This window comes from Gouania willdenowi, chromosome 14 (assembly GCF_900634775.1).
Source record: "Gouania willdenowi chromosome 14, fGouWil2.1, whole genome shotgun sequence".
NCBI lineage: Eukaryota > Metazoa > Chordata > Actinopteri > Blenniiformes > Gobiesocidae > Gouania > Gouania willdenowi.
This window is the reverse complement of record NC_041057.1, coordinates 17,049,188-17,067,496: the sequence shown is the minus strand read 5'-3', so window position 1 is coordinate 17,067,496 and position 18,309 is coordinate 17,049,188. Positions and strand designations below refer to the sequence as shown.

The window sequence follows — 18,309 nt, the reverse complement described above, 5'->3', positions numbered from 1 at the left end:
GTGAACAAATCAGGACAAAGTGAAAGTGCAAGGCAACACATTTTATTTCAAAGGCCTGGTTGGCGTTAAGGTACAGCATATTAAATATGGTTAGTCCAGAGACAGTCATTGCAGAAATACATACCGTTCCTCTTTACGTGATACATTCAGGCCGACTCAAAACAACGCTTTTTTTTTTTCTTCTTTTTTTTACATCCGCTAATGTGGCGCTAACATTAAAAAAGTTCTGGGTTTGGCTGCAGGTCGTCCTGCTGTTGGATCCAAAGCTCGTTTAAGACACTTCACTGCTGCTGTTCCACGTGATTCCAGCGTTTAGCCGTAGTTACTGAGGTGCTAGTAGCATCAGTGTTAGTGCGACCGTAGTCCTCAGATAATATATTTTACATCCCTGCACGTAATGTTATATCTCAATAAATATAATAAATAAAAAGTACAAACATCTGATTACCGATCCTTATTTTCCTAGAGTCCAATGGCTCAGCGGCTAAAAACAAGCCCCGCCCCTCATACATTCACAGCTCTCATTATTCAGTCCACAGACTTATCTCATGTCCATAGTCTCCTCTTTTAGTTTCTCGTCCCTTTGCTGCATTTAGTCTTTCAGTAATTCACTTTCCCTGGAACCTGCACGTTCACTCCGCTGTAGTCCACCATGTACATCGGCCACTGCTGCAGGAAAAAAAACAACAGAAAATAAACAGGAAGTCACTTCAAAACAACATTTTCTTTACAATCCCAAGATGTTTTTTAGGTCATAGAAGTCCTTAAAAAAATGTTTTAAAGTAAAAAAAAAAAAGTTTCACCAAACTTTTAAACAATTTCTGAAAGGCCAGAGACTGACCGTCTTTGATTGGATAAATTAAGATAAATAAAAGATTTAACATACTGGAGAAAAAGTGCTGAAATTAATTCCTGAATAGTCTAGAAGTTTTTTGGTTTTTTTAGAAAAAGTTGTAATGGCAAAAAGTGTTTTAGTCTTATGGACAAAAATGCTCATTTGTTTTAATCACATTTTAATCATTTTAAAGTCTGATATTTTTAGTTGAATTTTAGTCGACAAAAACTTAAAAAGGTTTTAGTCTAATTTTAGTTTTTTAATTATCATTATTCTATTAATTTAGGACAATAAATGTTTGAAAGTGGAATGAACGTTTACAGGTTGTATTTAAAGTTTAAGTGTGTGGATTTTTTCAGGCATGTGTGTGTGTGTGTGTGTGTGAGAGAGAGGGAGCGGTAGAGCAGAGAGTAAATGTATCAGGAGGAGAGATGTCTGAACGATTAGAGGAAAAGTGTTACTTTACTTTAGCTGCAAATGTTTAGTGAACAACAGTTAATGGAATAAAAGCTGCAGCATTTCTCAGACTTGTTTTTCACAAAAGGAAAGTCTCATTGAGATTAATAATCTCTTTTTCAAGAGAGTCCTGGAAGCAATTATGTGTATGGGACTTGCTGAAGGCCCCACAGTGGATTTGAACCTTCAACCCTCCAGTTACAAGCCCAGTTCTGTAACCAGTAGGCAGCTTTCCAATGAAACTGTGAGTGAAACAGTGATGTCAGCCCTGGAGAATCAACCTCCATCAGGCTGCTGCACAGGAACAGTTACACATGATGGTTTAGTCACTTCTGATCACCCACTTTGTTGATGCTGCCATCATTCTGCATTAATGAATGAATAAACTCAATCATGTGTACTGTATGTGACACACTGATGACTCATTCTCATTCCACTCACACAGTTTAGCACCAGGTGTTTCTATGCAACAGACCTGCTGATAATGTATCGTGTTTTTCTGCAGTCAGTGCCTTCTCCTCGTCCTTCTCTCTCTCTTCTGTTTCAGGTGTCGAGAAGCTGATGATGACAGTTCCTGATCTGTGGTTCACGACTCAACTAGTCTGGGACACTGTGATGTTCTATCCTTCTATCCTTCTGTCCACTAACCCCAACCAGTGGAAACAGATGGCTGCCACCTTCTTTCCTGTTAGAAAAACTGTTAAAAGGGAGTTTTTTCTTCCCACTGTAGCTTATACTTTTTCCCATTTGCGTTTTTATTACAAATTTTATATTTTGACAGCGCTTTAAGATGACTTTTGTTATAATTAGCGCTATAAAAATAAAATTGAACTGAATTGAATAGTGACCGCAGACGTGGGCGTGACCGAACAAGGCATTGCTGATATATATCTTTTTTTTTTTTTTTTTTTAAACTTTTGACAGACAGGTCACCCACCACACAATATGTGGAAATGTGGTGCATTTTGAACGTCTGACAGGCCACCTGCTAACATTTTCATCCAGTCTCGTCATGTCAACGAAAACTCAACCATGTATCGTCATGTTTTGTTTAGCTCGTCACCGTCTCGTTCACGTCATGGAGAAAAGGGGCGTCAACAAAATCATTTCGTCATCGTCGACAAAAACAACACTGATGGCAACAACAAAGTATACATTAAAAAAAACTTTTCAAGATCTGAAATGTAGAAAAAACAAATTTGCTAATATGAAAAAAGTTTTTAAAAATGACAATGAAGTTCTTTAACAAGACGTTATTTTTTGTAAAAAAAATAAAATAAAAGTTCAACACCTTCATGAAACCCTGAATAAAGTCATGGTGAATTTTTGTAGGCATCTTAAACCCCTCCCCCAACGTACCATGACTGGAATCTGATTGGTTGATAATCCGAGGCTGGGCGAGACGGGCACTCTGCTGCTTTCCTGAACTCTCTTACGTTTCCGTCTGTTGGTGGGGGCGTCTGTTCCTGCTGAGACGGACACCAAATGTTTTTTACTCATCTGATCCAAGATGCAGTGTGAGAACTGGATACTTAACATGTGTGACATTCCTGTATTAAATTACAATATTCATCTGGAAAGATCACTTCATTATTCAATGGTCTGTTAACTGTCACACAGAGGTTGTATTGAGACTCTTACTGACTAAAGATACAGCAGAATGGTTTTCTACACACTACAGCTAAATATGAATCTCCTTCACAGGTACAATAGTGATCATTTATTATCTACATGTATAAAGTCATATCTGAGAAAATGACTGGTGGAGTTTTTGGTGAATATTTTGAACTGAAGGTGATTGACCTACGGCAGTGGTCTGTACCCACCACAGGGGGGCACCAGAGATCTCTAGGGGTATCTAATCCCAGGCGATACAGTTGTAGGGCCCTATAAAATCCATTTTATTTTTTTCTAAATTCCATTTTACTTTTTAATTTTTAAATTCCGTTTTTTTTTTTAGAAATATTTATCATTTTTTAAAGAAAATATTAGTTTTTAACTCCTGTGAGGAAACAAAATAAATAGTAATAAGTCAAAAATAAAGAAAGATACAATTAAAAGGTAGATATACCGTAAATTGTAGTGACGGATTATTCTGACTGCTCCTTTTTAATTATTTATATGTCATATAAAGATGTATAGACTTTTATTTTGGAAACCGGAAGTTCCCACTAAAACAGTTGTAGCTTGCTGACTGTGATTGTGTAACTACGAGGCACGGACAAAAGGCTGGAATATAAATAACTAAAAGACAACATGGACTGAGTTAACCAGTTAACCAGGCACAACAGTTCCAACACTGAGCAGGTGAAGATGATTAAAGCTGCGCTACACAAAAAACGGGAGGAGCTTTACAAGCACAGCAAAGTTAAACGGGCACTGGAGGTTCTAACTATAGTTGATAACCTTTTCAAGATTTATTCCCAGTCATTTTATTGTTTTGGTGGTTGAGCAACTTATCCAGTGCTTTGATCAAAGTGCAGGGCGGGTTTGTTTTTGGATAAAGAATCTTACAATTGATAATTACTGCCTGTATTTTTATGAAATGTAGAGAAAAGTGAAGGCTGACAGACTGTAAGCAGAGCTTTGCCCTTAAGCCCCTGATTGGCTGAGTAAGAGGAGTGGTTTTCATATGGAAGAACTGAACGTACCTGTGTTACAGGCCTCACTGCAGATCTCAGCGAAAGGCCTGTAGAGAACAAACACAACGTTACAGAGCAGGGACGCACTTTACACCCGTCTGAATGATGAAATCATAACGTAAGGACTTCTTTCATCATGGCTCATTGGTTTCAGCGCTACTTTTCCCTGGGTGATAAACAATGGAGCCTAACGAGCTCCCAGGGCCTCCACACTCACTGCAGCTGGCTCCTGATGTTGAATGTGATCTTGTCGGAGGCTTGGAGGATCTTCTCTAGGCACAGGATGTCGTACGTGTTGGGGTTGCGGAAGGGAACGTCGTCCGGGAGGCCGCCCACTTCCAAAGACTCTGGACTACCACGGATCAGCTTATACGGCACCACCACGGATCTGTCCAGGCCCAGAGCCTCACCTGAACACACACACACACACACACACACACACACACACACACACACACACACACACACACACACACACACACACACACACACACACACACACACACACACACACACACACACACACACACACACACACACACACACACACACACACACACACACACACGACAGAATGATGGACTGCATACAACTTTCTAATACTGACTTCACGTATGTCATTTACCATGCTTCCTTAATGTCATGTTTACTGAGGAACCCCAGTATGAACCAGTATAATAATTCATGTCACAGTTACTGTGTACCACTGAGTCAATTTAATGGTGTTTAACATTAAAGGAGAGAAAATTATGATTTTGTTCTTAAACACAGGTGGGATCATCAGCGGGGTTTTGGTGAAATTGGTGTCCATGTTTACCAATGACTAACTTCAGTGCACAACCAGCTAAAATACTACACACTACAAACTCAATGAGTATATACTGTCCACTATACACTATAACTATGAATAGTATCGCGACCGTTCCCACTGAAGTGTACTTCCAAGTTTCCCACGATGCATTTGGAACCACAACGACATAAACCTGAAGCACACTGAGGCTAAATTCTCCACCTTTGAAAGTTCTGAAAACATTTTAAGTGAGAAACTAGAACACACACAGTTACAGACACATGCGTGCGTATGTGCTTCTGTCTATTAAAAATCATTATGCAGTATTATCCACAGTCACTAAGTACATATCCAGGTGTATTTCAGTAACATTTCTTATGCTCTGCCATCTTTGAGAAGACGTCTTTTTCAGACGCTGTCGAGTCAGGTTAATTTAACAAACGCACACACAAGAACGTCAAAATTATACATAAACATTACTCTCAGAATGAATGATATTGTATGCTCTTACAGTGCAAAACAGTCATTAAAATGTATTTTAATGCTGTATTTTATCATATTGTTTCAGACCATTAATATGGTAAACATACCTTTGAAAAATTGTGTGGATAGAAAAGTTTTGTCTCCTGATATTCTACAGCTGCTAATTTACCGTATTTCTTGTTAAAGAGCTCCTTGACTTGTTCTCGTAGGACGACCTTCTCCCCCATACGATTGATGTCGTCGTCGTCTGTGCAGCGACACAAAGGCAGGTTGAGCTACAGCCCCCCCCAAAGCATTGTGGGTAAACTCAGAGGCGCGGTAGAGACACTCACCGCTTATGGAGGCGTACGCCTTCTTCAGTAAAGTGACTCGCCGCGGTGCTGGAAACAATCAATGTTAGATATTCAGCGTGAATGTTTGTGTCAGAGCTGTGAGATAACAAGTTCATTTCTTACCTGGTTTTGGAATAAGTCCTTGAAATGGTCTAAAAAGAAGGTGCAGAAAGATGAGGATTAGTCAGCAAAATAAACACGATTTAATTCAATAAAACGTCACGTTTAAGTCTGACAGTATGATTAATGAAGCCTCTATCGCCCCCTTGTGGTTGGTAAACCTCTGTGTAGATTCATGTGGTGTAGGTCAGGGTCACTTATATCATATGAACCTTAAATTAATCTGAAGTAGAAGGAATAACGTTAAATAAATAGAGATAATGACCTTTCACACCGTTTTGCTTTGTTTTAGTGCAAATCAGGAAATGTTCACATTTTTATTTATAGTATGTCATAAATCACAGGTATTTGGAACTGAACAAAGCTCTAATGTTACTCATTTAATTTAAACTTTTTTTCTTTTATTTTTTTTAAAGGTATTTTTTTATTTTTTTAAATTAAGTTTTATTGTTAATTAAGTTTTGTTATTTAAAAATATATCAAACAAACTTTTTTTTAAAAAAACTTTAAAGTTTTTATTTAATTCTTTTTTTCTTAATGTTAAAAAACTTTTTCAATAAGAATTTCAAGAACAATATGTTATTATGCACTTTTATAAAAAATATTTATTTTTAATTTAATATAATAAAATATAATATATATTGTAATTTAATATAACATATTAAATGATATGTAATATAATGTGATAAAATGAAACCCTGTTGTAAAGCATGGATTTATTTCTAAAGTTTTTACTCATCAGAGAAGAAGAAAAGCAGCTTAAATGGTGACTGTTTTAGGGGGGAGGGGGGTTTCCTGGTGTGATCAGGTGACCCTGGTTCCTGCCCACCTGGTGATGGTGAAGTTGATTTTGTCGGCCACGGCCAGGATCCTCTCCAGGTTCTGGGAGCCGAAGGTGCAGGGTTTCCTGAAGGGGATCCCGGGGGGGAGACCCTCGATGATGACAGAGTCCGGGTTGTTCTTGATCCTCTTGTAAGGCACTTGTACAGGATACTTGATGCCCAACGCCTCCCCGTACTTCCTGTTGAACAGGTCCTGGACCTGCTCCCTCAGCGTGTTGGCCAGGTCGATCCTGGACAGTTTGGACTCCAAACACTCTGAAGACACCAGAGGAGACATTTAAAAGTTAATGCATGAACATTTTTAGTTAAAATGACTTTCAATGTCCTTTGTTGAACGATTCTTTATGTTTCAAGTATTGCAAAATGTTCATGTGCTGTCCTGTGCGTTTTGTCTTGTTGTTCTGTTTCCTTTGTGTCTTTTTTTGTGTAATTATGTTGGTGGTGTTAATTTTTGTCATTAATATTAATATTTTATTATATATCTTTTTGGGAGGTTTTTTGTTCTCATTTTATGACATATGGCGATAATTTAAAGTGCATTCTGTAAAGTGAAGGTTCTAACACAGTGTTTTTCAACTTTGGGGTCGTGACCCATGTGGGGTAGCAAGGAATTAAAATGGGGTCTCCTGAAATGTCTAATAATAATAAAATATAAAAAATTAATGACTAAAATGACATCTTCATATTTCATTTTTTTTCTAGTAAACGGTGATTTCTTCACAGTATTCTATTTTTTTGAAATCCTGTTTTTATGGGTTTTATGAGCTGGAAGCCCAAATTATGTAAAAATAAAGAAATAAATATTTGAAATCGTTTAAATTGTGGGCCCTGAATCTATAATCTATAATCAAGTTTAATTTCCATAATTCCATTCTTTTTCATGATATTCTAATTTTTTGGAAAGGGTCTGTAGTTCAAAATAAAAAGCTCTGGGGTCGCCAGAAATGTGTGATACAAAAATGGGGTCACGACAAGAAAAGGTTGGGAACCTCATATCTAACCTGAGAATCCAGCTCGTTTTGATGCAGCCGCAGCGTCGTCTGTTGCAGGTGCTGCATCTTTAGATTCCACATCTTTGGAGAAACATTAACCAGTGACAAGTAGAGATCATAAAAATGTGCATCCATGTTTTCATTCAACTGTCGGACCAACCTGAATCACAGACGGAGAGTGAAGGCATCTCTTGTTTGACTTGTTCTGTTAAAAGCTCAGGCCTACAGGGAACAGAGAACAATTCCCTCTCATTTCAAACCAACGATCCCAGTCCAAGCTTCCAGTGCGTTTCTCACCTCTTTATGACAAACTGGATCAGGCCGCTCGCCGCTAAGATCTTACGCAGTTTGGCTGCTCCGAAACAGTTGGGCCGTCGGAGGGAGATTCCCTCAGGAAGCCCGTTGACGTACAGATCTTCCGGATACATCTGGAACTTGGAGTACGGCACTTTGGCAGGTTCGGGAAGACCCAGAGCTTCAGCTGGAGGAGAAAAGAGGGAACAAACTGTTTAGGTCAGTCGATTCAACCTAGAACAAGGTTAACAGACGACACTGACAAAAACAAGTGTTTACATTCTCAGATTTATCACAGAAATATTGTAAACTGTGATTTAGAGGCTAATAAGAGCTTTATAGGATTCAGAATTTTTTCCTCATCAATTGTTCCATGAGTTTTCATAAGCACACTGTACATTTTTAGTTTGATCGGATTAATGTTTTTTGAGATATGACTAATTTACTGCGGGGGATATGTGTCGATTTTCGTGCCTCCTTATTTTTCTTCCATTTTCAGCTTTCAGTATCTCAGGAACTTCACTACATAGGAAAATTAAATTTGATAAAGTAATACAGCTCCACCTACTCTCTCAGAATATACAGTTATATCTGCTATACATCCTATCTGGTGGACGTGCCAGCCCATCAAATTTGGAAAAAACCTCGCTGTAATTTGATCAGCTACGGTTCAAATCCTTATTGATTAGTCAGATACAGTATATGCATTGGTTATTGGGTGACAGTCTCTTAAAATACGAAAAAAGACTTTTTTTTTCCCCCACTATTTTCTATTGGACATGCGCATGATAAACGTGTTTTTTTTACTCATTTTTATATTTTTTTCATTTGGTGCATTTTTCTGTAATGTATGTTTTTTGGAATCATTATGTGTATTTTTGTATCTTTCTGTTGTATTTTTGTGCTTTTTTTGAATAATTATTGTTTTTTGTGGCCATTGTAGTGTGATTCTGGAGTTATTTTTCATATAAATTTTCATTATTTTGTTGTTGTTTGGTGTATTTTTCTGTAATAGATGTTTTTTGGAGTCATTTTGTATATTTTTGTGTATTTCTGTTGTCGTTTTGTGTACTTTATGTATAAATGTTGTTGAGTTTTTTGTTTTATTTTACTCATTTAGTATATTTTTATTTTTATCATAAATATTGTGTGTATGTGTCTACCTCCATCTCCTCCGTGGGTTATCTCTCACGCACACGTATATACTATTTATAGATAGATAAAGATGACTATTTGTTGGGATATAAGACAATTTTTCTTTATGTGACTTCTTTATTTTTATTTAGGACCCCAACCTTTTGGCTATTTCACCACTTGCAAATATTGAAATATTGCCTCTGTTTTATTTATTTCAGATTTTTATTTTTTTTAGACCGAAGTGCGCGAGATGTCCTAAAAATTTGTTGAAATGACAAAGAAATGACACTTATGTGAAACTTCTTAATGTCAATGGAAAACGACTCAAAGCTTTAATGCGTGTGTGTGTATGTGTGTGTGTGTGTGTGTGTGTGTGCGTGTGTGTGTGTGTGTGTGTGTGTGTGTGTGTGTGTGTTGTGGGGACCCACTCACCGTACTTGATGCTGAAAAGGCTTTCCACTTGTCTGCGGAGCTGCAGGATCATCTCACCGATGTCCTCCACTAGACTCCCTGCTGAACCATCAAAGTTAACACTTAACACACTTTACACAGCCTCTGCTCAGGTAAACGTAAAAAAAAAGCGGTAAAAATACCAACTAAATGATGCAACATTTCTACTTTAATAACACATATTGTTCTGTGGATAAACTCAACAAACCAAAACAATGTTCACAGCAAAGGAACGTATTCCTAGTAGTCTTATAACGTTCACATTAACCACAGAATGCAGAGACTCAACGTGAAAGATATGAAAAATAGATTTTAATATATGAAAGTTCTTACAATATGTTGATATTTCTGTTTCTAATGACATAAGTGCGTTCTACCTTCAGAAGTTCTCTGGGAGCTGACGGAGGCGGCACTGGGTGAAGGTGCTTCAGCTGCACAAAAAGGAGCAAAGAGTCAAACACACAGTGTTCTCGGATCCTTTAAAAGCTACTTTTCATCCTATTCTTTCCACCTCGTTCAGTTAAACGCTTATATTAAAGCTGATGTTTGGAAGAAACCCCATTAACAAGTCAAAATTAGTTTCTATCCTGAGTTTAAGGGTTGATTATTGAATAATTTATTTTTTAAGTGCAATTCGCAGGTGTTAAACCTGCACACAAACACAAAAATTAAAGATGTTTCAGTAGAAAAGTCCCCTGCTGACCCTTTATCAGTGTACATTAGTACATCAGTGTATATGTGTACATTTATGACAAAAACAAGTCTTTTGACCCTGTCGTGTGACTTTTTTTCTTTCTTTTTTTAATGAATCAGGATTAAATTCAAATATTGTCTGATATTGCTTTGTTTCAGACATTTTGACCTCCAGGCTGCACTCACGAATGCTGATCAAATGTTGGATGGTGAATAATGAAAGAGGAGCAGTCAATATATTTCTCCTCTGGGGCTGAAATCTGGTTTGAAGAATTGGCAAAAAAAAAGCAGCTGGAATTGAACCCAGACTTAGTAATAATCTAAAAATACGTCCTGAATAAAAAAAAGTTAGTCATCTGCAAAGAAACTAAACCAGTTGGTTCTTTTCCAAAAAAAAAAAAAAAAAATGAATACATAGAATAAAAATGATAGAATACATAATAAATAATGACATAAATAAAAATAAACAAAAGTTTCTGATCATACTAAACAAATGTTCCAGAGAACAGTTGGTAATTCTCTGCTTCTACCAATATTGTGCGGTGACACTATCAATAAAAAAAACCTCATCCTGAATGAACACGATGACTAAATGTTTAGGGACGGCTAACGTCAGAGTTTGACAGATGATGGTGCAGCTGCACTTACCTGTAGTGTCTCTCCTTTAGTGCTCATTTGTGAAAGAAAAGAAAACTTAAACAAAGCACAATGAAATCAACCAAAGGAAAACCATGGCATGGAGCGCTAAGCCTGACACCAGGAACACTTGGAGCAGAAACCCTTCTCTGTAGCTTCACACGGTCAATAAAAGGCTAATCTTTGAAGCTAATAAATCATAATGGATGATGCTGTGTGGAGAATATAAATTGATTACTTTTTTACCTTAGCCTTTATTTTAGTTCAGGAGTCAAATACAGACCAGTTTACGCTCACATGGACTGAACCAGCGAGCTTTTTTTTTTGGATTTTAAACAATTTTCTGACCTGATGTGAACAATTCTGCATGTATATTACTGCATATTAATCACATGGGTGTAAAACATTCACTTTTACCCAATGAATAGTGTTTTCCCTGCAATTTTGTATTGGAATAAAATCATTCCTCGGGTAAATTTGGATCCAGGCCTGGAGTTTGACATCCAGTGTGGGACTAATAATCGTCTCCAAAGAGAAGAAAGGTGAGCTGGGTTTAGACTCGTTGGACAGGTTGGTTTGACCCTATTGATGATGTGTCGTTACGCTATGATCCTCTGAGCCATGTCTGGATTATAAATTATAAAGTGTGGATTACCAACTCCAGGTCAGGGGTGAGGTCTTGTCCAAAGTGGAGGAGTTCAAGTACCATGGGATCTTCTTTACGTTTTGCATGAATGTTATATATAATCTAATACCACTGTTTATTATCTGACAGGGACGCAGTTTGTTGTTTCCTTCTTTGTTAGATGACAAACCTGTTTATTGATTGTGGTTACAGTACTCATCTTACAATGTAAACACAAGAAGAATGAAAACATTAAAGGATGATGAACAAATAAATAAGAAAGTGAATGAGATAAAGTCTGATGGTGCAGCCGTGAAACTGAAAAGCATCTGCTCAAACATTCCTGGTGAGTCAATCAGACGAAGGTTTGGAGAAACAAAGAGGTGAACTACGTGGGTTGGAAGGATTTGGGAGTCTGAACCTCGTTAACACAGTCTAAGTGATTTGGTGGTGAGTGATGACAAAAAGGAGTCGACTCCAAGGCTGCAAATGTGCACGATGCATCAGCGACTGACAAACAGGTTTAAACCACAGGTGCATTGATCAGAGTTTAAAGGCCGATCACTGATTACAGTGACAAGTAAAATCACAGACATGGTTTGATCCGTGCACATCATACATCAGACTGCAATATCTATAAGGATATCAGCAGATTCCTGAGCTTACAGCAGTGCAGCTGATGCATGTTGCTCTTCACAGCAGGGAGCTCGTAGTAATGACACTGAAAGGAGGAGGGGCGACTAGTGTTTGAGGGATAACAAATTACTAAAAGGTTTGGAAACATGGAATCCTTCTCATACGTGCATCGGCTTATTGATATCTGTTAAATAAATACTGGGGGGAGGAGGAGGATCCAGGGAAAGGTGGAGGCTTCTTTACACTGTAAAAAACTACTTGTAGAATATAAGGAAGTTCGGTAGATTACACCTCATGTTTTCAGTTCATGTCCGCCCAATTTCATATAAAACTACCAAATGCTCTCCAAGTTGGATTCAAATATTAAGTTTGAATATGTTCAATATGTATATAATAGACAATATTTTCACCAATAACAGAAATACTATTACTGCTGGGAATTAGTTTTTGTTGCTTTTATCACACCGCAGGTCACAAACATGTGACTGTCTGATCCAAGAGCCACATTATCAACATTAATGTCTGCGGTTACAATAATGACTGATCAGAGCATTAATACAGGGATGAACAAAGGGTCTATGTGCGTTTGCTGTCAAAATAATACACAAACGACAACATAAACACAAAACAGCAATAAAAACAGACAAAACACACAATGAGAGCAAAAAATACCCAAATGACTCCAAAGAAATACACCAAAAATACATGAAATATACAAATTATTAAAGAATTACACAAAAACATTTGTTTTTTTCTGTATTAAAGCTCAGATTGGTCATTTCTGAAAATGTTGACATGAATGTTGATAGCATGGCCCTCAGATCAGATAAAATCACAGAGTTTCTATATGTACTATAGGTTACATTACTCTTAAGTACCTGTTCTTCTTATCTGTGGTTCTATCTTACCCAATTTCTTTGATTTCAATGCTTGCTCATTCTGATCAACTAACCCACTTTTACTTGGTAAGTTTTATCTTCTGTTGGCTAATGTAATGTTTACTCTTTTTTTTACAGTGTAGGAGCCGATACATAAAGGCAGGAGTGAGTGGGCTCAGAGGCCGATACCTGTGTTGTTCTCCAGCTGGTGGTGGGGGCCCGAGGGAGCGGGCGGAGGAGCGGCGTGGGCGGACGGAGCACAGGGAGAGACCGTGGATGGACACGAGATGGCCGGATCGAGAACAGGTTCAGTGGGCTCCTCCAAACTCGGCCCAGACTCTAGAAACACAAAGAGTTGGTTTCACTGGATTTTACTTCACTTTAGATTAATCTAAATGCACTTAGAAGGATAAACAAGAAAACGTTCCAGAGTAATTTATTTAGTTCTAAATCATAACAAAGAGCCTCCTGAAAACAATGAGTTGCTCTGTAATACAAATGTGTTTTCTTTGGAGCATTGAGGACTTTATGTTAGTCTCTAAATCTCTTCTGGACTTAATTGCCAAATCGAACTCAGAGCCTCCGATTTTCAGTTTCCAATTTTCTCAAATTCTGTTTCAGAATATATTTTCATTTTATTTCCATTTTATCACTTTCCCCAACTTGAAGTATATTTACCAACAACTGTAATAGGGAGTAATTAAATGAAAGCTAATACAGTATATGAAGAACAAACAATACGTTCAAATCACGCCCAATGTTGGACTCAAGAGTTTGCATTATATTGAAGAGTCCAGTTTTTCATTACAAAGGCCCTCCTACAGTAACTCCAGTTACCTGAGTTAATACACAACATAAAAAGCCTAAGTGAGTGTTTCACCAATATTTACCAAGTTAGTCCTATTGACATTAAAAGCAAACCTAAATGCTTTCTTGTTCAAATCAGTTTGTTCTACGACTCCTTGTTCCTGACGTACAGTCATAGTTCAGATGTTGTGACTTCCATGGTTCCTGTTAAAGGACGAGTAGGACACAGTGATACTGTAGCTACAGCTGAGTAAAAAGTTTGATTTAATCAATCTTGGATCGATTTCATTGACATTTTCCAAAATTGATTCAAGGGTAAAATCTTTTTTTTTTTTTTTTACCCTAACCCCAGTAGTCTTGTGAAGTCTGATGTTAGCAAAGTCAACTATTGTGCCTGCTCAACGCGAGAGTGCATTCAATTCAGTGCCAACATGGCAGACAAAGCTCTGCTGGGTAAGACCAGTGGAACCATCTTATTGATATCCAAGTAAAATTTGAAACATCAGTACTGAATAGAAATCGAATCGTGATGAATCGATTCAAAAGCTTATTAATCAAAACCGAATTGATTCAGGAAATTGGTCATGATACCCAGCTCTGGATCTAGATGTCTATTTAATTTCAAAGTGAACGGTAATAAGTAAGGGGTTTAACTCTTTTAGTACTTGTGGTTTCACACAGTATGAGCAGCTGTGGATTTAAAGGAGAGTAAAACTTAGAGCGTGATCTATTTTACTCCTGAGCTCCAGTTCTTCCAAATAATAAAATGAAACATGAAAGCCAAACGCTGTCCCAGCCAAGAGTTTTCATCTAATCTCCATCATCTCCACTTGGCTGCAACTCAGACAGGAATCCCATTCTCCCAAAGTGTGACTGTTTGGTTTCACAGCGTTGGTATTTATCCCAGTAAACTTTGGATGTCAGACCAAGCTGCTGGCAGAGCCCAGTCCCCCGCAGGAAATTAAAAAAACAAATTGGCAAAAGTAAATCCGTCTTCTTCCTGCCAGCGAGCAGCCACTCCAATTAGAGAGAGGGAATCACAGGCAATTAATGTTTTTCCTCCGTTAGGGCTGGTGAACTAAAGGCTGAACCAGTCACTGATCCAGAGCCGGAGCCTGAAGCTTCAGAGGAGAAACATGCAGGAATATTTCCAAGGTGGTGCATTTAGGGTTTTCGGTACAAAATGAGCACATCATTTCAAAATCATCCTCATCATCTGCAGTTACTCGTGTTCGAGCACGACAGTCCTCATTCCAGGTGTTCAGGTGGGCATGGAGGCCAATATGGGACCCCATCATTTGAGTGCAGTGAGGTTTTGGGTGCATACTGTTTGTGGTCCAGGTGTCTGAGCACTGCCCTGATGAGGACTTTGGTCTTTGCTTGGAGATGGTGGTTTTGGAAGCTCCACAACCAGAGCTGAGGCAATGCTGCATCTCCTCATCAATAAGGACCATTCCACACCTTCTAGGTGTTATACCCAATGGCATTAATTAAGGGTTCAAAAAGTCTAAGACCTCTATCATGTGGAGGAAATTACCGACCTATTAAGACTCCAGAAAGACGTTTTCATTACAAGATGGAGACCTGCTCTGCCTATTTTTAAGCTATTGTTGTTAATGCCTCCCCTAACACATTGAGTGTTTACACCATGTACTCTACCGCTACTCCTAGAGACTGACTATGCATCATATGTCTGAGTTTTGGATGGAGAAGATTTATAATGAACCTCCTTTTGTTTCTACTGTTTTTATTATTTGTCAATGTTACATAGTAGCAAAACTGATATAAAAAAAAGGACTTGCGATGACATAAGTATTCCACGATATGGGAAGTAGTCCACATTATCCGGTCTTGTGTCATCAGTGGACATACTTGTTGTCAGTTATGACATGATGCAGTATTACAGTCCAAACTAAACCTCCTTATTGTGAGAAACATTATCTTATTGTATCCTTACATAGTCTTATGTTCCCTTATCTTACTGTAACTTGACTAATCCCATCTCATCTCATCCTCTTCTTGTCTCATTTTAGATGTTATCATCACCTCATATTGTCATATTGTGTGTTATCTTATTTCTTATCTAGTCCTATCCTAGCTTATCCTATCCTATATAATCCTATCTCGTCGCATCTTAATTATATCACATCCACCACCTTGTCTGACCTTTTGTTTTATCCTTTTTATATCTTACTGCAGCGGAGCCTTTTCTGGTGCACGGAGCAGCTCTCCTCTATTACTGATGTTCTCTCGCCTGCCGGTCCACTAACCCAACCATTAAAAGCAGATGGTCTCCACCTCCACCAACCAGTCTTGGTTCTGCTGGTGGTTTTCTCTCCATCATGTGGAAATGTTATTGTTTTTTGGGGGGTTTTAAAAAAGAAAAAAAAAGAAAATGTGTCTTTAAAGAGTAACTACTTTGACTAAATGTTGAGAGTTGGACCAGAATTAATCAACAGCACGACTTCATACCCAAATACATTTGTATTTGTTTAGTTACTCTTTAAATGCCATGAGAGCCAGATCCAGATGAACGGGAACAAAAATGAATACATTCTTGAAGTCACTCCTGATTGTGAGGCATCATTCTCGGACTCAGGGTTGTTGTGGATAAGAGGGTATCCATTATTTCACCAATGACACAGAGCAAGTGGACCAGCTTAGGCAGGACACTCGAACTGGCCTTGAGAATATCAACAAGACCATGTTCCATGGCAGGCTGAAGCTATGGTGCCTTCAGTGTGGGCTACTGCCTAGGCTGACGTGGCCCCTTACCATATATGAGATCCCAATCTCCAAAATAGAAAAACTGGAGAGGTTAGTTAGCTCTTACACCGGAAAGTGGCTGGGACTCCCCAGGTGCTTCAGTAACATCCGGCTGTATGAAGAAGGCATTTTGGATCTTCCTGTTTCCGGCCTCGCACAGGAGTTGAAATGCTCCCAAGTAAGGTTGGAAATGCCACTAACAGTCTTGTGACCCATGCATTTCCCAAACAGCACCTACTTTGGCGACTGGAAGGAAGTGAACCCCAGTTGCAGCTACTGAGTAAGCTAAGTAGACCTCGGGCACAGAGACATTGTTGGCCTTGGGCAAGGACAGTGGTTGACATGAGAGGGATGTGAGAAGAGAACGTTTTCTTGGAGGGAGCTGATGGGCATGTAGGCATTTCACATCAGCTTTGTCTTACGCATCACGTATGACGTCCTGCCCTCCCCCTCTAACCTCAACCAATGGTACAGGCTTCTTCTTGCTTCTCTCGACGAGGACAGTCGCACTCTGTTTCTCCCTCCCTTCCATTCTTATCTCTCTCCCAGCTGCTGCTTTGTCTGGTCTTGTGAGCCTAACAAGAGCCTCTCTCTGTAACTCATCCAAAACCGGAATAATGGAATTAATTAGTTGGTCTCTCAGTGCTATCGATCAGAGTTTTTCGACGAAAAGAACCGGGGGTGGTGAACCCGCATGTCGAAGCGGGACGTTTGCGGCTGGATACACACTTGACCCTTGGCGAGTTGTGTGTCTCTCCATCCTTTCCGTGGAAGACGTGGAGGACATCTACATGATTGAAATAATGATAGTAGGCATACTGCTGATCAGAGCTGGTGGCTTCCTAATCTATCGAAAAGTCCGTACTACGCTGGCGACTGTTTTGGAAAAGCTGCCAGTGATTTCTGAAGGATGTAGCAGGGCTCTGAACACTCAGACTCATGTGTTGATCGATATCAAAAGCAAGCAAGAGCTGCTTTTGGATCGTCTACGCGTTATGGATAACAACTGGGAGAAGTTGGAGACCCGGCTTGGAAGTGGAAACTAGGCCATTCATTGGATTACAGCAGAGAGACCCAGGACAGAAGGCTATTGGAAATTGACATAGCCTGAATCAAATCACATTGTTTATCTCCCTTTCGGCTCCCCAGCTAGCCAAGGCTAAAGCCAAGGTTGTCTCAACTCTTATCACCAGGAAGTTTCTGCAGACGGCGGCTCTTACCCCCACTCCCTCCCCCCGCTCCTTCCCTACATTCCCACCTGGAACTGTTGATGCTGAACTTTTCCACACGTCATCTGGTTGTCAGTAACGCAGCTACAGGTCTTCAACTTCAAATGCCTCATTGGCCATCTTTCCCCACCTCCCATCCGCAGCTGCATGGAGGTGTGGTTGCAGCGCCCATTGGCAGCATGCCCATGTCCCCAAACGGCTGGAATCCTGCTGTTCTTCCCACCTGACCCCCTCCCCCCCAACCCTTCCCACATGCCTTGTCTCGAGTTGTTTGACTGTGTCATGCTTACATTTATGTTTGCGGAGGTGGGTTTTTTTCCTGGTTTCACACTGCTTTCTCTGTTTAGGGAAATCAGTTTCAAACTGGCAGTTTTTTTTTCCCCTCACCCCTCCTCTCCTCCTGTTGTTGATCGCTTTTTCACCTAAATATGTGGGCGCCGCAAATGGCTGCTCCGGTGTGTTGATGTGTCTTCTTTCACTGCAACTACCAAGTCAAATTCCCCGTATTGTTCTAAACTGTACCTGGTCAATAAAGCTCTTCTGATTCTGATTCTGAGAAGACCCCACGTGCCCCCTCTGTCCATTTCCAGCAAACCTCAAACACATCCTGACTGGCTGCAAGATGAGCCTATCACAAGGTTGTTACACCTGGCATTACAACCATGT

General features: G+C 39.2%; 1 protein-coding gene across 3 annotated transcripts in view; it reads right to left on the bottom strand.

The window, feature by feature from the left end:
* Positions 1-20: 20 nt before the first annotated feature.
* The window catches only part of gtf2ird1 (GTF2I repeat domain containing 1), a 46,813-nt gene continuing 28,524 nt past the window's right edge, over positions 21-18,309 (bottom strand). Inside the window, exons 14-27 of one of the 3 annotated variants that reach the window (XM_028465912.1) lie at positions 13,031-13,180; positions 9,751-9,804; positions 9,356-9,436; positions 7,790-7,973; positions 7,653-7,714; positions 7,502-7,573; positions 6,488-6,755; positions 5,662-5,690; positions 5,539-5,586; positions 5,376-5,453; positions 4,151-4,343; positions 3,943-3,980; positions 2,651-2,760; positions 21-669 (exon numbers count right to left, since the gene is read on the bottom strand). In XM_028465912.1, the coding sequence (XP_028321713.1) occupies positions 601-669; positions 2,651-2,760; positions 3,943-3,980; positions 4,151-4,343; positions 5,376-5,453; positions 5,539-5,586; positions 5,662-5,690; positions 6,488-6,755; positions 7,502-7,573; positions 7,653-7,714; positions 7,790-7,973; positions 9,356-9,436; positions 9,751-9,804; positions 13,031-13,180 (1,436 nt within the window). In that variant the 3' untranslated portion in view covers positions 21-600. The remainder of the gene's footprint in view (positions 670-2,650; positions 2,761-3,942; positions 3,981-4,150; positions 4,344-5,375; positions 5,454-5,538; positions 5,587-5,661; positions 5,691-6,487; positions 6,756-7,501; positions 7,574-7,652; positions 7,715-7,789; positions 7,974-9,355; positions 9,437-9,750; positions 9,805-13,030; positions 13,181-18,309) is intronic. The other 2 variants (XM_028465914.1, XM_028465913.1) reach the window with 2 other exon arrangements.